General features: G+C 37.1%; 1 protein-coding gene across 1 annotated transcript; it reads right to left on the bottom strand.

The window, feature by feature from the left end:
• Positions 1 to 10416: 10416 nt before the first annotated feature.
• LOC101206810 (importin beta-like SAD2) lies at positions 10417 to 22115 on the bottom strand. Its single transcript, XM_011651111.2, has 22 exons — positions 21740 to 22115; positions 21384 to 21519; positions 21215 to 21302; positions 20866 to 21015; positions 20294 to 20456; positions 19733 to 19917; positions 19425 to 19598; positions 18710 to 18855; positions 18496 to 18619; positions 18243 to 18423; positions 17706 to 17865; positions 17328 to 17369; positions 17132 to 17250; positions 16849 to 17047; positions 15673 to 15804; positions 13885 to 13988; positions 13626 to 13805; positions 12882 to 13021; positions 12648 to 12787; positions 12408 to 12568; positions 11404 to 11527; positions 10417 to 11306 (listed from the first exon to the last, which is right to left on the bottom strand). The coding sequence occupies exons 1-22, from the start codon at positions 21827 to 21829 to the stop codon at positions 11155 to 11157; spliced, it is 3090 nt and encodes a 1029-aa protein (XP_011649413.1). The 5' UTR covers positions 21830 to 22115; the 3' UTR covers positions 10417 to 11154.
• Positions 22116 to 22572: the final 457 nt, after the last annotated feature.

Genomic DNA, 22572 nt, shown 5'->3' with positions numbered 1-22572 from the left:
TCCAATGGTTAAAAATCGGCCGATTTTTCGTATGGTAAAGCCTTGGCCATTTTTTGACCGTTTTTGGCGCAACCGTTGTGCACCCCGAACGAGCCCCACCTAGGGCCTAGGCTTTTTTTCTGTGTCATACAGGGTGCAATATAGATGTGTTTCCACACCTATCCGCGGGCTTTCATCGGTCTAAATAGGTTGCACAAGATCAAAGAAACACACCTAAACCATTGGAAGAAAAGTATTGCGACGAAAATAAAAACTGAGTCTGGGCAAGTCCGGGCGGTTTTTAGGGGAAAATACTTTAACATTACTCAAAGTGAGGCCGCCTAGTAGTTATCTGTGAATTTTTGGGACGTTTTTCACATGGTTAAAAATCGGCCGATTTTTCGTATGGTAAAGCCTTGGCCATTTTTGGACCGTTTTTGGCGCAACCGTTGTGCACCCCGAACGAGCCCCACCCGACCCCTAGGCCCTGGGCTTTTTTTCTGTTTCATACAGGGTGCAATATAGATGGGTTTCCACACCTATCCGCGGGCTATCATCGGTCTAAATAGGTTGCACAAGATAAAAGAAACACACCTAAACCATTGGAAGAAAAGTATTGGGACGAAAATAAAAACAGAGTCTGGGCATCTCCGAGCGGTTTTTGTGGGAAAAGACTTTAATATTACTCAAAGTGAGGCCGCCTAGTAGTTATCTGTGAATTTTCGGGACGTTTTTCACATGGTTAAAAATCGGCCCATTTTTCGTATGGTAAAGCCTTGGCCATTTATGGACCGTTTTTGGCGCAACCGTTGTGCACCCCGAACGAGCCCCACCTAGGGCCTGGGCTTTTTTTCTGTGTCATACAGGGTGTAATATAGATGGGTTTCCACACCTATCCGCGGGCTATCATCGATCTAAATAGGTTGCACAAGATCAAAGAAACACACCTAAACCATTGGAAGAAAAGTATTGGGACGAAAATAAAAACTGAGTATAGGCATCTCCGAGCGGTTTTGTGGGAAAAGACTTTAATATTACTCAAAGTGAGGCCGCGTAGTAGTTATCTGTGAATTTTCGGGACGTTTTTCACATGGTTAAAAATCGGCCGATTTTTCGTACTGTAAAGCCTTGGCCATTTTTGGACCGTTTTTGGCGCAACCGTTGTGCACCCCGAACGAGCCCCACCTAGGCCCTGGGCTTTTTTTTCTGTGTCATACAGGGTGCAATATAGATGGGTTTCCACACCTATCCGCGGGCTATCATCGGTCTAAATAGGTTGCACAAGATCAAAGAAACACACCTAAACCATTGGAAGAGAATTGTTGGGACGAAAATAAAAACTGAGTCTGGGCATCTCCGAGCGGTTTTTGTGGGAAAAGACTTTAATATTACTCAAAGTGAGGCCGCCTAGTAGTTATCTATGAATTTTCGGGACGTTTTTCACATAGTTAAAAATCGGCCGATTTTTCGTATGGTAAAGCCTTGGCAATTCTTGGACCGTTTTTGGCACAACCGTTGTGCACCCCGAACGAGCCCCACCCGACCCCTAGCCCCTGGGCTTTTTTTCTATGTCATACAGGGTGCAATATAGATGGGTTTCCACACCTATCCGCGGGCTTTCATCGGTCTAAATAGTTTGCACAAGATCAAAGAAACACACCTAGACCATTGGAAGAAAAGTATTGGGACGAAAATAAAAACTGAGTCTGGGCAAGTCCGAGCGGTTTTTAGGGGAAAATACTTTAATATTACTCAAAGTGAGGCCGCCTAGTAGTTATCTGTGAATTTTCGGGACGTTTTTCACATGGTTAAAAATCGGCCGATTTTTCGTATGGTAAAGCCTTGGCCGTTTTTGGACCGTTTTTGGCGCAACCGTTGTGCACCCCGAATGAGACCCACCTAAGACCTGGGCTTTTTTTCTGTGTCATACAGGGTGCAATATAAATGGGTTTCCACACCTATCCGCGGGCTATCGTCGGTCTAAATAGGTTGCACAAGATCAAAGAAAAACACCTAAACCATTGGAAGAGAAGTATTGGGACGAAAATAAAATCTGAGTCTGGGCATCTCGGAGCGGTTTTTTGGTGGGAAAAAACTTTAATATTACTCAAAGTGAGGGCGCCTAGTAGTTATATGTGAATTTTCGGGACGTTTTTCCCATGGTTAAAAATCGGCCCGATTTTTCGTATGGTAAAGCCTTGGCGCATTTATGGACCGTTTTTGTCGCAACCGTTGTGCACCCGAACGAGCCCCACCTAGGGCCTGGGCTTTTTTCTGTGTCATACAGAGTGCAATACAGATGGGTTTCCACACCTATCCGTGGGCTATCGTCGGTCTAAATAGGTTGCACAAGATCAAACAAACACACCTAAACCATTGGAAGAGAAGTATTGGAACGAAAATAAAATCTGAGTCTGGGCATCTCGGAGCGGTTTTTTTGTGGGAAAAAACTTTAATATTACTCAAAGTGAGGGCGCCTAGTAGTTATCTGTGAATTTTCGGGACGTTTTTCCCATGGTTAAAAATCGGCCGATTTTTCGTATGGTAAAGCCTTGGCCATTTATGGACCGTTTTTGTCGCAACCGTTGTGCACCCCGAACGAGCCCCACCTAGGGCCTGGGCTTTTTTTCTGTGTCATACAGAGTGCAATACAGATGGGTTTCCACACCTATCCGTGGGCTATCGTCGGTCTAAATAGGTTGCACAAGATCAAAGAAACACACCTAAACCATTGGAAGAGAATTATTGGGACGAAAATAAAAACTGAGTCTGGGCATCTCCGAGCGGTATTTGTGGGAAAAAACTTTAATATTACTCAAAGTGAGGCCGCCTAGTAGTTATCTGTGAATGTTCGGGACGTTTTTCCCATGGTTAAAAATCTGCCGATTTTTCGTATGGTAAATCCTTGGCCATTTTTGGACCGTTTTTGGCGCAACCGTTGTGCACCCCGAACGAGCCCCACCTAGGGCCTGATCTTTTTTTCTGTGTCATACAGGGTGCAATATAGATGGGTTTCCACACCTATCCGTGGGCTATCGTCGGTCTAAATAGGTTGCACAAGATCAAAGAAACACACCTAAACCATTGGAAGAGAAGTATTGGGACGAAAATAAAATATGAGTCTGGGCATCTCGGAGCGGTTTTTGTGGGAAAAAACTTTAATATTACTCAAAGTGAGGGCGCCTAGTAGTTATCTGTGAATTTTCGGGACGTTTTTCCTATGGTTAAAAATCGGCCGATTTTTCGTATGGTAAAGCCTTGGCCATTTATGGACCGTTTTTGTCGCAACCGTTGTGCACCCCGAACGAGCCCCACCTAGGGCCTGGGCTTTTTTTTTGTGTCATACAGAGTGCAATACATATGGGTTTCCACACCTATCCGTGGGCTATCGTCGGTCTAAATAGGTTGCACAAGATCAAAGAAACACACCTAAACCATTGGAAGAGAATTATTAGGACGAAAATAAAAACTGAGTCTGAGCATCTTCGAGCGGTATTTGTGGGAAAAAACTTTAATATTACTCAAAGTGAGGCCGCCTAGTAGTTATCTGTGGATTTTCGGGACGTTTTTCCCATGGTTAAAAATCGGTCGATTTTTCGTATGGTAAATCCTTGGCCATTTTTGGACCGTTTTTGGCGCAACCGTTGTGCACCCCGAACGAGCCCACCTAGGGCCTGGGCTTTTTTTCTGTGTCATACAGGGTGCAATATAGATGGGTTTCCACACCTATCCGTGGGCTATCGTCGGTCTAAATAGGTTGCACAAGATCAAAGAAACACACCTAAACCATTGGAAGAGAAGTATTGGGACGAAAATAAAAACTGAGTCTGGGCATCTCCGAGCGGTTTTTGTGGGAAAAAACTTTAATATTACTCAAAGTGAGGCCGCCTAGTAGTTATCTGTGAATTTTCGGGACGTTTTTCACATGGTTAAAAATCGGCCCATTTTTCGTATGGTAAAGCCTTGGCCATTTTGGACCGTTTTTGGCGCAACCGTTGTGCACCCCGAACGAGCCCCACCCGACCCCTAGGCCCTGGGCTTTTTTTCTGTGTCATACAGGGTGCAATATAGATGGGTTTCCACACCTATCCGCGGGCTATCATCGGTCTAAATAGGTTGCACAAGATCAAAGAAACACACCTAAACCATTGGAAGAGAAGTATTGGGACGAAAATAAAATCTGAGTCTGGGCTTCTCGGAGCGGTTTTTGTGGGAAAACACTTTAATATTACTCAAAGTGAGGGCGCCTAGTAGTTATCTGTGAATGTTTGGGACGTTTTTCACATGGTTAAAAATCGGCCGATTTTTTGTATGGTAAAGCCTTGGCCATTTTTGGACCGTTTTTGGCGCAACCGTTGTGCACCCCGAACGAGCCCCACCTAGGGCCTGGGCTTTTTTTCTGTGTCATACAGGGTGCAATATAGATGGGTTTCCACACCTATCCGCGGGCTATCATCGGTCTAAATAGGTTGCACAAGATAAAAGAAACACACCTAAACCATTGGAAGAGAAGTATTGGGACGAAAAGAAAATCTGAGTCTGGGCATCTCGGAGCGGTTTTTGTGGAAAAAAACTTTAATATTATTCAAAGTGAGGCCGCCTAGTAGTTATCTGTGAATGTTCGGGACGTTTTTCACATGGTTAAAAATCGACCGATTTTCCGTATGGTAAAGCCTTGGCCATTTCTGGACCGTTTTTGGCGCAACCGTTGTGCACCCCGAACGACCCCCACCTAAGACCTGGGCTTTTTTTCTGTGTCATACAGTGTGCAATATAGATGGGTTTCCACACCTATCCGCGGGCTATCATCGGTCTAAATAGGTTGCACAAGATCAAAGAAACACAGAGTGTGAGGCCACCTAGTAGTTACCTGTGAATTTTCGGGATTTTTTCACATGGTTAAAAATCAGCCGATTTTTCGTAGGCTAAAGCATTGGCCATTTTTGGACCGTTTTTGGCGCAACCGTTGTGCACCAGAAACGAGCCCCACTCGACCCCTAGGCCCTAGGCTTTTTTTCTGTGTCATACAGGGTGCAATATAGATGGGTTTCCACACTTATCCGCTGACTATCATCGGTGTAAATAGGTTCCACAAGATCAAAGAAACACAACTAAACCAATGGAAGAAAAGTATTGAGAGAAAAATAAAAACTTAGTCTGGGGCATCTCCAAGCGTATTTCTTCGAAAAAACTTTAATATTACTCAAAGTGAGGCCACCTAGTAGTTATCTTGTAATTTTTGGGACTTTTTACGCATTGTTAACAATCGGCCAATTTTTCGTAGGCTAAAGTATTGGCCATTTTTAGACTGTTTTTTGCACTACCTTTGAGCACCACGAACGAGCCCCACCCGACCCTTAGGCCCTGGGCTTCTTTTTTGTGTCATACAGGGTGTAATTTAGATGGGTTTCCACACTTATCCGCCGACTATCATCGGTCTAAAGAGGTTCCACAAGATCAAAGAAACACAACTAAACCATTGGAAGAAAAGTATTGGGAGAAAAATAAAAACTGAGTTCGGGGCATCTCCGAGCGGTTTTTATTGGAAAAAACTTTAATATTACTCAAAATGAGGCCACCTTGTAGTTATCTGTGAATTTTCGGGACTTTTTTCGCATGGTGGAGAATCGGCCGATTTTTCGTAGGCTAAAACATTGTCCATTTTTTGACCTTTTTTGGCGCTACCGTTGTGCACCACGAACGAGCCCCACCTGATCCCTAGGACCGTGGACATTTTTCTATGTCATACATACTGCAATGTAGATGGATTACCACACTTATCTGCCTACTATCATCGGTTTAACTAGGTTCCACAAAATGCAAGAAAATAACTCAACCATTCGAAGAAAAGAATTGGGAGAAAAAAAAAACTGAGTCGGAAGTATCTCCGAGCAGGTTTTGTGGGAAAAAACTTTCATATTACTTAAAGTGAGGTCACCTAGTAGTTAGATATGAATTTTTGATACTTTTTTCACATGGTTAAAAATTGGCCGATTTTTCGTAGGCTAAAGCATTGGCAATTTTTGGACCGTTTTTTGCGCTACCGTTGTACACCACCATCGAGCCGCACCCGACCTCTAGGCCCGGGTCTATTTTTCTATGTCATACACTGTGCAATGTAGATGAGTTGCCACACTTATCCACCGACTATCATCTGTCCAAATAAGTTTCACAAAATGAAAGAAAATAAATAAACCATTCGAAGAATAGTTTTGGGAGAAAAATAAAAACTGAGTCGGGGCATCTCCGAGCAGGTTTTGTGGGAAAAAATATTCATATTACTCAAAGTGAGGCCACCTAATATTTAGATGTGAATTTTCGTGACTTTTTTCACATGGTTAAATATCGGCTGATTTTTCGTACGCTAAACCATTGGCCATTTTTTGACTGTTTTTGGCGCTACCGTTGTACACCACCAACGAGCCCCACCCGACCCCTAGGCCCTAGGCTTCTTTTCTGTGTGATACAGTGTGCAATGTAGATTAATTGTCATACTTATTCGCTCAGTATCATCGATCTAAATAGGTTCCACAAAATGCAAGCAAATAACTCAACCATTCGAAGAAAAGTATTGGTAGAAAAACAAAAACTGAGTCTGGGGCATCTACGAGAAGTTTTTGTGGGGAAAATCATTCATATTACTCAAAGTGAGGCCACTTAGTAATTAGATGTGAATTTTCGAGACTTTTTTCACATGCTCAAAAATCGGCCGATTTTTCGTAAACTAAAGCTTTGGCAATTTTTGGACCGTTTTGGGCGCTACCGTTGTACACCACTAACGAGCCCCACCTGATCCTTAGGCCCGGGGATATTTTTCTGTGTCATACAGTATGCAATGTAGATGGGTTTCCACACTTATCCGCAGACAATCATCGGTCCAAATAAGTTCTACAAAATGAAAGAAAATAACTCAACCATTCGAAGAAAAGTATGGGGGGAAAAATAAAAACTGAGTCTGGGGTATCTCTGAGTAGGTTTTCTAGGAAAGAACTTTCACATTATTCAAAGTGAGGCCATCTAGTAGTTAGATGTGAATTTTTGAGACTTTTTTCACATGGCGAAAAATCGGCCGATTTTTCGTAGGCTAAAGCATTGGCAATTTTTGGACCGTTTTAGGCACTACCGTTGTACACCACCAACGAGCCCCACCCGATCCCTAGGCCCAGGGATATTTTTCTGTGTCATACAGTGTGCAATGTAGATGGGTTGGCACACTTATCCGCCGACAATCATCGGTCCAAATGAGTTCCACAAAATGAAAGAAAATAACTCAACCATTCGAATAAAAGTATTGGGAGAAAAATAAAAAATGAGTCTGGGGTATCTCCGAGCAGGTTTTTGAGAAAAAAACTTTAATATTATTCAAAGTGAGGCAAAGTAGTTATATGTGAATTTTCGAGACTTTTTTCACATGGTTAAAAATCGGCCGCTTTTTCGTATGCTAAAGCATTGGCCATTTTTTTACCGTTTTTGGTGCTACCGTTGTACACCACCAACGAGCCCCACCCAACCCCTAGACCCGAGGCTATTTTTTTGTTTCATACAGTGTGCAATGTAGATGGGTTGCCACACTTATCCGCCGACTATCATCGGTCTAAATAGGTTCCACAAAATGAAAGAAAATAACTCAACCATTCGAAGAAAAGTATTGGGAGAAAAATAAAAAACTGAGTCTGGGCATCTCCGAGCAATTTTTGTGTGGAAAAACTTTCATATTACTCAAAGTGAGGCCACCTATTAGTTAGATGTGAATTTTCTAAACTTTTTTCACATGGTTAAAAATCGACCGGTTTTTCGTAGGCTAAAGCATTGGCCATTTTTGGACCGTTTTTGGCGCACACCAACGAGCCCCACCCGACTGCTAGGCCCTGGGCTATTTTTCTGTGTCGTACAGTGTGCAATGTAGATGGATTGCCAAACTTATCCGCCGACTATCATCGGTCGAAATAGGTTCCACCAAATACAAGAAAATAACTCAATCATTCAAAGAAATGTATTGGGAGAAAAATAAAAACTGAGTTTGGGGTATCTCCGAGTAGTTTTTGTGGGAAAAACTTTCATATTACTCAAAGTAAGGCCACCTAGTTAGATGTGAATTTTCGCGACTTACTCTAAATTTTCTAGGTATATTAAACCATTTAATTTACCTAATGACATCTTGTGCTAATATGAATAAGGTGAATTCAACGCTAGTTTCAAGTCAGTTCTCAGGCAGGAGGTGTTCCCTAAACCGTTAAGTACTCCTAGCCTTAGATGAACTTTACTAGTAGAGTTACTTTATAACCTTAAATCCTATTTGTCCTTCGTTAAATTAATATAAAACATAATTCTAATCCTACTAATGTGTTCTTAGGTCTATTTGATTTTAAATGGTTTAAAATTAAAACAAATTAATCCTAAGATCCTATGTTCGCATGCAACTCTTCATTGTAGGTTGACGGTTTATAATTATCAAATTTTAGAACTATTACAAAATTAATTAATTAGTCCTATAATATGCATACTATGTTTTAATTAATTAAAATCAAATTATAATTAAATAATAAACCATGCAACATGCAAAACATTATATTAATATAATAATTATATTAAACTATGAATGTAATATGTTCAATACAAATTGATTTTCATCTTAATTAATACACTTATATTAAAAAAAACATGAAAATCATTCAACCGTACACAAAACATTAATTTAAATATAAAAAAATTTATTTATCTAAGTAATATCATGCATCATGCTTATCCAATTTCATATATTTAAAATATCAACATACTTTAAATAACTCATGAAAGTCTATCCTCCCACCGACTCTCCATATCATAAAGCACTCTCGTCCCAGCTTGCTCAACGATAGGACCACCCTGCAACCACAAATCAAGTCACAGTCTAAATTGTCTACCATCCCCACCTCCATTCGACATGATCTTTCAATAGTGTATTTCTACACGTATATTATATACAATTGTATCATATGGATCAAATCCCTAAATTCAAAGTTATCGTACAAACTTAATGCTAGTTGGGATACTCATTTTATCCAATTGTATTTCTAGTTAGTTTAATTTATCACGAGATACTATATTTACTATATATTTTTTTTATATAAAATAAATCTATATTTCAAATTCAAATTTTAAATGCAACGAAAAAAAAGTTGGTTTTAAGTATATCTATTAGTGATAGACACCAAAAGACAGTCATTTGTGTTGACGAATAATAGATAAGAATAGTCGATCGATGGATAATTTATCATATTCTAAATATTTCGATTTATTTTTCTACTTGAAAATCGCTGTAAAAATTATTTATTAAATTAGGTAATTTTGGGCTGTTTCTTTTCAAATTATTTTGGGCTGTTTCTTTTCAAATTATTTATGAAAATAAATTAGTCTTTTCATCATATATCCAAAGCATAAAACTGATGTTGCAAAAGCTTTTGTTTTTCCTCTGTTTTGGGTTTTGTTTTATGTGGTTTTATACGTTTGTTTAGTCTTTTAGACTAAAAGTTTTCCTTGTCTGAGGACCTCATCGTTGTCTGAGGACCTCATTAAAAGTTTTCATTCAAATTTTAGACTAAAAGCTTTCCGCCATTGTGCCTTGACCTCAGGCTGTGAGGACCTCATCGTTGTTGTATAATAATATCATTACCATTTCAAAAAAAAAAAAAAAAATTGGGTGAGGGTTAATTGGTCACAGTTGTAAGGTTTTTCATATATGGAAAATGAGAGATTTAGAAGACGAAAAAGGAAAAGTGGACGGGAAGAGAAAAAGAAAAGTGGGCGTGAAGAGAGGCAGGTTCAATTTTCACATTTCAGCATTCCACCAAATCAACACATTCCAAAATTTCAAAATTCCAAAATTCCTGTTAATATTTCAACAATTCATAATCACTTTGTTTAAATCCTTATTCCGTTTCTAATTTATTTTGCTCTCTCACCCATCTTCCATTGTTAAAATGGGAATTTGTCACTTGGAAATATTATATATCATCTCTTTATATTATTAATAATATTATCTACTTCAGTCTTCCTCTATTCTTGCAAGAGAATAACTGTAGTTTAGAATTGCTTTATTTAACCCCACTAAATGACAAATATTTATGAAACTTTTTAGATATATGTTTATTTAGATATATGTTTAAATAAGTACAATATAAGTCATTTAAATATATATTTAGAAAAAAATATAGAAAGAAATATAATACTTGTCAATTCCCTTTAGTCGGCCTCCATTTTATCACTAGCTTTTTGTGCAAAACAGAATCTTCCAATGCACATTCCCCCAAATCAGATTTTAATTTAAAGGCCAAAAAATGAAAAATAAACAGAAGAAGCAGATCTCAAAAGCTGAATAAGAAAAGTATTATTTTTCCTTCAAAGGGTTGGTAGAGAAAAGAAAATTATATAGGCCATTAGAGGGAGAAAGAACAGAGCAAGGCAAGAAAACAAGATTCCTTCTCATTAATCCCACAACTTATAATGATAATAGTAATATAAAGAATCAAAAACAGCAGCCACAATCCAAAAAGTATCAAAAGCTACCCTTAGTAGCCCTCTGCAGTCAACCCCAAAACTAGCAAAAACTCCGTCGTCCGTCGCAAAACCGGGTCACCGACCGAGGGAATTCTAACCTAAAATTTGGGACTTTTATGAATACAGCCGAGGAAATAACCACCCAGAAATATACTGATGTGTTCAACATATTTTTAAAAAAAGGGAAAAAGAATGAATGATCAAAAAATAGTACTCTGTATGACCTAAGACGAGAAAAAATGGGAGGTATGGAACATTCTATGTGAAATATGCCTGGGGCCAAAATGAGACAAGACAAACTATGATAGGCAGTTATGTTCTGCCATCACATGCATGGGACTCACTGAACCATCAACCCAACCCGAACCATCTGGGTCAAGGGTAACCGACTCTGGCAACTCAGGACAATTTGCATTGTCTCTAGAGATGGGAACTTGGCTGCACCACTGCACCAAGCAACTTCAGACCTGAACTTTTTGAGGCTCAGACATCATCCATGAACACTGAACCAATCAAATCAAGAGAATGGCAGCAACTTTTTTTGCATTCAATCAATCATTTTACTAAACCAATGAACATGATGGGACCAGGAGAGCAATTCAAAATTTTAGCCTTACAAGTGACATATCTGACTTGCGGTCACGAAGAGGCTGCCCTTTCCAGCTTCTCCTTCTCAATTTCTACTCTCCGCTGTTCGGCATGCTGTGCAACACCATGTGCTAGAGCCTGATATTGGAACTCTAATGATTGGCTAAGACTCTGAAACCTCATCGGATCTAATCCTTGCATAGCTAATTTTTAAAATAGGAAGGACCAAAAGTATAATAAGTTAAATTTCGTGAGGAAGTTTGAATCTTATTAAATCAAATTAAAAGAAGCTCCACATACCTTTGATTGTATCTACAAAATAAATAAAAGGGTCCACGTCATCTAAAGGAGACTGCATCTCCTCGTCATCACTATAATCATCATCTGAGTCAAAATCATCATCATCTGGGCGGAAAGATTTTGCCTGTAAAGTCCATTGAATTTGAAATTACAATGCAATCTGAGTAACAAATTGATAATGTGTAGTGAAATGTGAACCAAAACTGAACATTTAACACATCCAATATAGTCCAATCATCATCTGAGCTTAATTCGGTAAGAAGAGCAAAACCCACAAGCCCATAAAGACAGGAAGAGATCAATAATTACGGAGAACACCATCAAAGATCTAAAAGCAGCAAACAACAATTTTTTTACAATAATTAAGAACTGCTTTCAAAATGAAATAAACAGTAAACCAATTAATAAGCAAAAAGGAAAGAAATAAAAATGAACATGAATGAACTTTTCACTGACAGATTAAGAGAGTTACTTATCTAAAACTCCAAAGGAAATAGCCGAGAAAAATTTTGAACCCACCAGATCAAAATTATAGAGAACTTGGTTTTTCAATTAACTTCCCCATAAATCAAGTTCCAAGAGAATTGGACAGATAATTTTTTAATCTTGTACCAAAGAGAGGCAAGGTTACGAAAAGAGGGAAACTAAGGCATCTTGAACTCTAATCTAAAGTCAAAAGAAACTAAACAAAAGACGTTACAATTGCCATAAATTAAATAGTGCTTCCCACCAAAAAAAGTTCAAACAAATTTGGTGAAAATTTAACAGAACACCACATACACAAAGAAAGGTGTTGCTGAGAAACTATATAACTAGACAACCTAGATTTGCAAGAGTCCTAAGAATGAAAATTCCCTCCTCTGAACCGTTCAATCTAAACAAATTATAACCATTATCAAACACAAAAGAAACATTGAGATGTAGCATATAGTATAGTATAACTTATCTAAGGGATAACCATAAAATTCTGATATTATTACACAATGTATGAACGATGTGCAGACCTGTGCAGCCAGCTTTTGAAGCTTGATGCTGTCAACTTCATCACCATCTTCCCCATCAAATCCCATTTCCTTATCAGAACCATCTCCGTCGTCATCATCTTCATCGCTTGGGTAACCATCCATTTCATCATCTTCTTCAACTTCCTCCTCTTTTGCAGCTTCTGTGTGCAAACGAGCAAAAAACATACAAGGACTTAGCCTGGAAATATAGTTATAAATAGGGGAGGGAGTGAGAAAAACCTGCAACTTGATCCTTGTAAGCAACTAAGAGATCAAGGGTGGCTCTAAACACACGCCCCAGAGCCTCTCCAGGTAATTGATCAGCTGGAAGTGCAAGCAAAGAGGTCAATCCTAAGCAGCAAACTTTTTTATCTTGTTCCCTGCAACATGACAACATCATTCAGGCAAAAATCCAAACCATGCAGACAATACTAGCAGTAAGTAAACAAAAAGAAAAATAAAGCCATACTTTACCTTCTAAAATTAACTCGGATGCCACTCTTTTTAACCTGTTGAAGCATCTGGAACCAAAGATTGAATACGTCTGCTGCAACACCTAGCTTTTGCAATATGTTGAGTGATAATGAGGCATTATAGTAAAGGGCATCAGAAATCTGCAAAAGGAAATTTAAACAGAACCATCGTAACACTTTACTCCATAGTTAACAAAAAATATGAAGAAAAACACCTAGTCAGAATTAAAAGAAAATCTACAACTGAAAACACCATCAATATTGTTTCAGGCTAGAAATTCAAACAGTCCGACATTCAAATGCTCTAGACCAATAAGTTAAAACCTTAAATAAATTGCTAAGAATGACGAGAAAAAATACAACCCAAAAATTCAAGTCATCTCATGCAATCAAATGTCATTTACTATTAAATTTGTTGCTAAAAGGATTGTATCTTTATGCTAAAGTGACCTCCACAAAGGATCATTAAAATTCCCCAAATGTACATAGATTTTAAAACATTATACCATTGGACATCCCAGAATAGAAAGGAATCACATAAGAGACCAAGTTCCAAACAAGAAAGAAACAATAATATCTAACCCCCTGCACAGTTAAATTCAAAGATCTTAAATAGTATGCTCTGGAAAGTAATACTAGAATATGAATAACAAAGGAGAATAACCAAGGAGAAAGTTTGAAATGTATGGGCATTGCACAATAGCTTATTCACTACCGTAAACTGGCCTAGGTCCTCAACCCTTACCACTTGCATTAGAAGACACTTCAAGTATGATTTCTCAGTTCGTTGCAGGCGATCTATTGTGATTCTGAGATATGGTTCAATCCATTGATCAACTTGACCTTTGCAGTTTTGAAAGACAACTTGAATAAGCTTTGGAGCCGGCTCAATGTCACCATCTTCCAAATTCTTGTCGGTCATTATCTAGAGTGGAATTGTGCAAGTTTATCAGCGTGGAGGCAAGTTAACAGAAAAGAATGCAATCTAAAGAGTAGGAGCTCACTGAGGAAATCATGTTCCAAAGGCTTTGTTGGTAATCAGGTGCTTTACAGGTGAGGAAATGAGCGGTCCCTCTGGATACATAATTGTCCAATGGAACAAGTATATCTGCGAACAAAAAGACATTAGAATCAATAAACTTCTTTCCATGGCTACCTCGTCCTACATTCATTTCATATACATGGTACCAGTCAAATGCTACTACCAGAAATGACTGTTATATAAATGCATGCATGACAATGACATTACAGACTCTAACCTACTAAAGTTAATTTGTATCCCTCCCAAGTTATAAAATCAACAACATGAGCACACAACTAAACTAGATTTGGTGTAACCTAGCAGCATAGTATGATTATGTACCGAGTTATGTTGTTCTAATGGCAATAAGCTACACGTTTTCTATCCGTTCTCACCAAACTGAGTACTAGAAAGGGACATCAGTTTCACATTGCACACGCATGTCACAAAGTTTTGTTCTGTTTTTGGGCTATCAAGTCAGGAGTTTGGACCAGGAGAGATAGTAGAATTTTTAGAAGGATGGAGATATATTTTCCTTTTCTTTTTTAGCTATCTTGTGGGGAGATAGCTAAAAAAGAAAAGGAAAATATATCTCCACCCTTCTAAAAGTTCTACTATCTCTCCCGGTTTGAAAGTGTAGAATTTTTAAAGAGATGGAGATTTTTGTTCTCTTGAGCAAGAAAACTTTTAATTGATAGATGGAGGGGAAGTTCTCTAGGGGAGGCTAAGAAAATTGGGCACAGACAAAGCTGACACAGGAATACACTAATTCCAAAATATTAGGACATGGACCATTGAGGATACACTCTTTTTTATTATTATTTTCTTAGAATATATATAAATATAACATAAAATGCCAAATGCATTCCACTAAAAAAAGCATAAAATATCAAGTTAATTAAAAATTATAAGAGACGAAACATTTAAGGTTTCGTACTTCAGTTTTATATGGCTATGTTTTTTTAACTTTGGTTAAAGAAAAAGGGCTTTTCTTTTGTATTTTTTATCTTAATTTAACATATAACTGATTTGGGCTTTAAATTTAGATCCAACATAAAAGGTTGGACCATTTTCTCTTTAAGAAAAGTTCCAAACATGTGCAGTAAGTTTACTAAATGTGACTGATGTAAAAATAGGACATGAAGTTTTCGTGTCGGACACATCTCCGAACATGTCCATCTCTAACATGGACACTATCTAAAATGAAGTGTACATGCTTCAGAGGGAAGGTGTGAGTGGTTTCAAGAATTGATACATCTTTCTGGGTAACTGTAGTCAAACATTTTGTAATCAGCTTAGTATTATTCTTTTGGGTTGGTTGGATTGGTCTCTTTTCTTATAGGGAGTTGAAGGACTTCTTTTGCAAACTTGTGTTTCGTATGCCCCATTTACATTCCTTCAGTTTTCACAAAGAAAACTAAGTTACTTTGCAAACAATTGCAAACCAACCAATGCCCATATACATTCCTTCAGTTTTCACAAAGAAAACTAAGTTACTTTGCAAATAATTGTAAACTAACCAACCAACCAAGAACCGCCTGTATTGTCTACAACTTTGCTATATATCAAATTTCACTACACTTATTTCATGCAATTTCACGTAAATTATCTGCAAATAGAACCAGACCACTAGACTACATCTGATTAGAATTATGAATCAAAGTAGGAAAATAAAATTCGCTGCTTTTAAAAGCTCCTACTTATGCCCAGAGAACCATCGTTGAAGTCGAAAAAAATGAGTACAAATTGGCTGTATACAAAGACAACATACTTGGAAAAAAATCAATAGCCCATTCTGACAATGCTTCCATCATCAGTGGCCAAAGACTCCACATATCCATAGATATTGTAGGGGAGAAGAACGTCATAAATGATACAATTTCCAAGACTTCTTCAAAAACCTCTGCAAAAAGCATATATAAAGAGTGAATTAGATATTAAAGGTTCTAAAAAAGAAGAGGAACTGACAACTATTGCACTTGTTAGCATTATTGGCATTAAATTCTAAGTTCGCTATTATTATAAAATAGAAATAAAGAAGTTTAAAATAATTCCAATCCTCAGGATGCATATCAAGGGGTAGTTTAAAGATGACAAATGATAATGAAGCATTGGATATGCCAACTCAACAAAATAATACAATACCAATCATGCTACCAATAAAGTTTATCAAGAATTGACGCTATTATGGAAAAAGCCTGAGGAAAAATGATGAAGGATTCTTTTTTCTTCATATGTTTTGTAGCTGAAAGGACGTCGAAGGTAGTATCACCAAAATAAAATTTCAATCTAACATTAGACGTTGGCTCTATGTCTTTTATCCCAAATTCTTTATTGGTAACCCACCACTTCCCTGACACATCGTAATAGATTACATCCAACAAAATAACCTCTAAAATTCTGAATATTCATGAATTAAAGAAGTACTACTAAGGAGTTCCAAACGAAAACCTTTTCCTAATCATGGATACCATCCCGTTTATACATACCTCAATTAAGCCTACCATCAATTTTCTGACTCTCAGCATTTGACATCAAGAAGTTTATTGCCTATGTGGCTACAATGTCTAGATTTATAACTAGTGACTGTTGTTGTGCAAATTCAATCTCTTCACTGAACTCCAATTTCCAAAGATAAAAATCAAAGTTCAAAACCAGTATAGAATCTTTAGGCCCATTTACAGAACTTCAATAATATATTCTCGTGTCAACGTTTTCGATACTTCAAAGTACAAACAATTTCGATAATCATTAAAACCAGAATGGAGAAGACCAAGTACATACTAATCTTTTAAACAATGGCAATAAGATTAAAGAAACAATAAGAAAGCAAGTCATCCCACAAGAATAGGATAAAAAGAATTATTAAATAATCAGAAACATATTAACCGAAAGAATGTATCAGTCAACAAGAAGCAAGAGAAGTATATTTCAAAATTATCCAAACCTTGCCCATCAGTTGTCAACATTCTTCGCATGATTGGGAGCAATGTTGGCTCAATCTGGACAAACAGTTGAGGAATTCTGCTCACTGATTCAAGAATTGTGCTAATTGCACGCAAACAACCAACTGCAGCAAGAGCACCAGGATCATCAGCTTCTTCGTCTGCTTCTGCAGTATTCATACACCTCCAGAAAGCCGCAGCCTGGATCCAATTTCTAAAAGTCACCTCCAAGCCTTCAATAAAATATCACAGCTATTTCTATATTGAACTTAGAATTGAAAATACCAAATTGTGACATAATCCAAGTGCATAAGGAGCCATTTCCTCCCCAAACTTATCAACTATTGTCTCCAGAGTAAATACAAGGTCTTCATTTTCAACCTCATTCATAAGTTTAAAAAACTCTGAAAAGAAAACGACCTCAGTCACTTGATAAGAAAAATAGCAACTATTTATGAAAATCACATGTTCATCAACTAACCATCAAGAAGTTGGGGAAGGATTGGACGGATTTCATTCAAATCTGCAATTAAATGAAACTCAATTCCATCACTAAGTAACATCCAAACAAGCATCTAGACCCAAAATAATATTAAGGAAAGGATCTAATATAAAGTATAAATAGTCAACATGAACTAGGCTCAGAATGTATGGGCATCTAATCCCTTTAATACGTTGTAATTCAAGTCTCCAACTAGGTATTTGAGATGGGGTACTCTGAAGAATTGTCTATATATGTTAATTTAATTTAAGCATAGGTCGGTGGTAAGACATTAATTACCATCCCAAAAGTCAATGGTTTGATCTCCCACCCCAATAATTGTTGAGCTCAGAAAATATATTATTATAAACTATTAACCTCTGCAAGCTTCAACGAAAGATCGCAATGCAAAAACTGAGTCAACACGAACAGGAAGTTCTGGATCACGCATCCCAGCAACAACACTATGCAAGGCCTTCCGAAAATTGTTCTGGTCAGCAAAATTGATATGGGCGTACTGTCCAGCAACCCATGCTGCCTGAAGCAATTAAACCAAAACAATAGAAGAAAGTAAATTTCAAGCTAATGATAAATAAACCCAAGCACCACATCAATATGTTCTCACAAAAAGAACTACAAATCACGTGTACAAAGAAAATGAGGTTTGGAATCAAGTGCAATAGCTAATAAACAATCGGCAGTATCCTTTTTGCTCTTCTTTTAAGGTTGAAGAATACAAATCTCGCAGAATGCTTAAGTAGTGGCCTTAATGTGTGTGTGTATTGTGTGGAAATTATCAGTTATGGACTTAAGTCATTCATGTTAACCAAATTATTACATTTGTCATGTAACGGTATTATTTACATGACATATATCAACAAAAAAGATGCCAATGACGGTAAAAGTCTACCAGACCTTGGCTCTGAGATGCCCAACAGGACTGTTGAATTCAGGAAATACGTGTTGAACTAGCATGCGCTCAAGTTCAGACTTGTAGGGCTCTGTTTGTTTCAATTTGTCACAGAGTGCTCCAATGGCAAGAAGAGCCCCATCCTTCTGTCTATAGGGCTTAAATTCAATAGTTGCTTCGTCGTACCTGTACAGTAATATATTGTATCATAGTTCATGTATACAGTATCAACCATTGGCATCAAAATTATAAATATACCTATTGAAAATTCCAACGATGAATTGGATAAATTTTTGAAGGTTTTCTTTCCCACGCTTCCTAACCAACTCACTGACAAAATCCATAGAAGCAGTCCTCGGACTATACAAATCCTCAATAATATCTACAAAATATGTGCAAAGCATTAAAATACGAGCCATGTAATTGTCATCAAGCATTGCAAGCATTAAAACCCATTTTCCATGTGCCTTACCATAACCCTTCCTAACGTATTCATGGGGATCCTCATCCCACAGCTTCTGATCATTGTCATTGAAGCACATAAGGGGGAAAATTATCTCAAAAAGTAAACTATCAAGTCGAGGTTGCAGCAAAGAATACATACTATTCTTTGAGATACTGAAAAAGACAAAAAAAATCATCAAAATTTGAGGGTAAAACAACCCTAAGAAGCACAATTAGGAATACAAGACACAAACACAACATCACACAAACATGCTTGTCAAACTAAAGTGTCTCTCTACTTCTTAGAAAGCACAAAAGGTAATGAGAATTCATTAAAGAAACTAAATAAAAACAAAAACAAAGCAAAAAACAAAAAGAAATTCCCTTTCAGAATGAACCCCCTTTCTACTTTGAATCTTAAAATCCAACTAATTTTCCTCAAAAGTTGGGCACAAGAGTTGGAAATTCAATTTAAACAAATTAAGAATTCAATACTAAATAAAAGTGTCATATACTTGTTATTTTACGCAAGAACTTGATTAAAAAATTGTTGATAGTTTACTTTTATCAACGATGAATACACATAAAAATTTTACAAAAAAATAACACATATAAAAATCATATCAAGTGATGGTCCTTCCCACCTTCAAATTTAAAGAACTCAAAGAACTAAGGGAAAATAGCATGCATAGCAACAAACTATTTTGCTTGTAATTGGAAAAGGAAAAGTGAAGTTAGACCACCTATTGCTTAGATATTGAAGAATAAGATTGGTAACTCGATCTGGCAAATAGCCACCACTACGTATCACATTCAACAAGTTTAAGTGACATTCCATGACCTTCCCAGCATAGTTCTTCTGAAATGCTTGAGCAAAAGCTCTACTTTCTGGATTCTTGAGTTTCAAATCTCCAAACCTACAAATTAGGCATCAATAATAAGAATAAACCAGAAAGAGAAAGAGAAAAGGAAGGGAGAAAAAAAACTCCATCCTACAAAAAAAAACCTTTAAAATAACAAATTGCCATGAACATTTAATGTTAATTCTCACCGGGTGTAAAGCCTATTTAAAATATGAACAGTCCACTTCTTCACTTTCCACCAACCCCAGGATTTCCTAAGTTCAGGGTCTGCAGGCTGGCCTTCCAAGGGGACTGGCCTCTCCAGTATATTTAAGAATAGCATCATCCAAGCATTGAACACATGTGTATCGAAAAGATGCTTTGGAATCTCCATCTAAAACATATGCAAAATATTTTTTAAAGTATCTAAAATTGAAGGAATGCATAATATCCAATATATTCACGGTGGAAAGATTTATATACACATTATTCTACAAAAGTGCATGGGCAGAAGAAGATATAACATCAAATCGCCATTACAGTAATATTGTTCATGAAATTCTGATGAGCACACCAAATGAAGATAGCATCCTTGCATGTGCATTAAAATAAATGTATATCCATTTCACTTTCAGTTGGGAAGGTAATAATCTAACCAAATAGAATACCAGCTGTAATCAAAAGAGCGTAACATCTTCGGATAAGACTTACATATCATTTTTTAAAAAGGAATCCATAATTTTCATTTGATGTATCGTAACAAGACTTACATATATTGACGACCAAAATATTTTACAAATAAACTTGATCAACTCCGCTACTTCCAAAGAAGGGTCACCAATCTGAACAAGTCTGCTAAATATATTGAGTAGAAGAGGAAATGTCTCGTCAACAATTCGATAGACAGGAGTCCTGTCATCATCTGATTTAAACCTATCAACCATAAACAAGGTAACCTTTAGTAAATAGTATGTAATAACCCAAATGTTCCATTCCAGATGTTAAAAAGTGAAATATATAAATAAAAGATCTATAGAACACTCCAAGGGAATGTTCCTTAGGCATGACAAGGCAATGGATCAAATTACGGATAGCACAAGATCCTATTAAAAGAAAATAATAAATATTTAACAAAAGTAAATAACTAATACCTCTTCCCTTTATTGGGGTGTGTGTGTGTTGTGTGTTCACAAGAACATATTAAAACCACAAGGATCTTTTTGTGGACCGTGAAATTGGAATGTTAAAATAAAACTAAAAATAATGCATACACTCAACAATCCAGCATATAATGCAATTACAGAGGCGGAAAAAAATATGCTATAAAACATCGCATACTCACTCATATTTTCTAGCAAGGATCCGCAACACAAATAATGCCCCATAAACGTTTGAAGCTAGCAAATTTTCTTTCACCCATTCAAGAAGACTCGGCCATTGCTCCGGATAATCAGCATGAATGATAGTCTTTAAGCACTCCCCAAGCTGTACCCTGCATATGCACAAAGTTGAAGCGTCAGAAATCATTCATCATTCAGATACACACGTGTCAAAGTCAATGATTATCGTAAGTTACCATATCTCTAAAAAGTTGTTTATAGAACAATGAGTTTCCAAAACTTCTATTAAACCCAAAACATTTAAGAAGACAACTGTCTTCCATGATACATAAATAGACAGCAGACACTCACCTCAATAACGATGGAACCTGTGACAAGAATGGAAGAATGTTTTTCCGGACTGCATCTTTATCACTTTCAGAAATTTTCTGATGTTCATCTACATAAATTCAACAAGAACAATTAAGCCACCCAAACTAGCCAACGATTTCAATAACAATTGAACAAACCTATACAGTACCTGGGTCAACGGGGGACCAGTTCTTAGCAATGTAATTCTTAAAATGAATGCTAGCAACTTGACGAACAGCCAAATCACAATTATTATCCACAATAATCTGTAGCATCCTCACCAGATGTTGTGGGGTATGCTGAATCTGCAGACATGAATCAATAAGCCAAAACCATAAGAACGGATATCAAAGAACAAAAATACAATCAATTGAACCACCATGTTCAACTAAACTTCACAAATTCACAACTTCAAATGAAAACCCAATTTAAGAAAGTAAACAAAAAGAAACAATGAAAAATTCCCAGAAATTCAAAGCCGCCGCCACCACCCAATGGTAAGTAAAGCAATGATCGAACAAACACCTGATTCAGACTTTGCTCAGCAGCCTTCCTCTCATCGGGATTGGGGCTGAGAACAGCTTGAAGAACAACAGCCAGGCTAGGAAGATCCATATGGGTTCAGAAAAATAAAACCCAAATCAAGAAAGAAAATATAAGTCCTCGCAACTTAATTGGAAACAATCAAGAATTGAACCCAATTGGAAAAACAGCAATCTTGGCCCAGAATCGTGGCTGTGAAATGGAATTGGCGAGAATAACGCGACAGGAGGGACGAGGAAGAAGAGTTTGAGAGACCGGCAAAGAGTGTTTATGAGTTTATTTAAAGTACTAGGGTTTACGGTTGTTTTAACCACTACTCACTCTTCTCAGTCTTTGTATTACATATATGGCTTCTTTTTTCTCTTCGTTATCTCGCCGTAAAATATTTCTTTTCTTTTGGTTTTCTTTACAAACGTTAATAACAATATTAGACCCGATTAGATGACTTTATTATTCAAATAAAACATATAGAAAAACTAAACTAATCTAATGTGGTTGATTTGGAAAGGAGTAAATTTTCATTCAAACAAACTTTAAGCAACAACCATTAAATTTTGATGTAAAAATCAAAACTAGCTATTTTTGACAACCTCACAAGAGACACCTTTATTCAAATTTGTTACCACTAAATCGTTTGTAATTTGTTAAATCACTCTTAACCCTAAAAGGCCGTTTGGGGGAGAGGTTGAGTTATGGAAGAGTTAGGGTTATGATAAAATTTGTTTTATGATAAAAGTTGTTTGGAGAAAGGGTTATGTGAGTAGTGTTATGATAAGATGTGTTTGGGAAAGAGTTATGTGATTAGTGTTATGATA

The sequence above is a fragment of the Cucumis sativus genome, chromosome 1 (genome assembly GCF_000004075.3).
Source record: "Cucumis sativus cultivar 9930 chromosome 1, Cucumber_9930_V3, whole genome shotgun sequence".
Lineage (NCBI taxonomy): Eukaryota > Viridiplantae > Streptophyta > Magnoliopsida > Cucurbitales > Cucurbitaceae > Cucumis > Cucumis sativus.
The sequence above is the reverse complement of the archived record's forward strand: the minus strand, read 5'-3'. Positions and strand labels throughout refer to the sequence as shown.

Coding starts and splice junctions, on each gene's coding strand:
- LOC101206810 (XM_011651111.2), bottom strand. CDS start 21,829: ATGGATCTTCCTAGCCTGGCTGTTGTTCTTCAAGCTGTTCTCAGCCCC. Junction 18,424..18,495: donor ATCGTTGGAATTTTCAATAG/GTATATTTATAA, acceptor ATTACTGTACAG/GTACGACGAAGCAACTATTG. Junction 15,805..16,848: donor GTTGACAACTGATGGGCAAG/GTTTGGATAATT, acceptor TGCTTTTTGCAG/AGGTTTTTGAAGAAGTCTTG.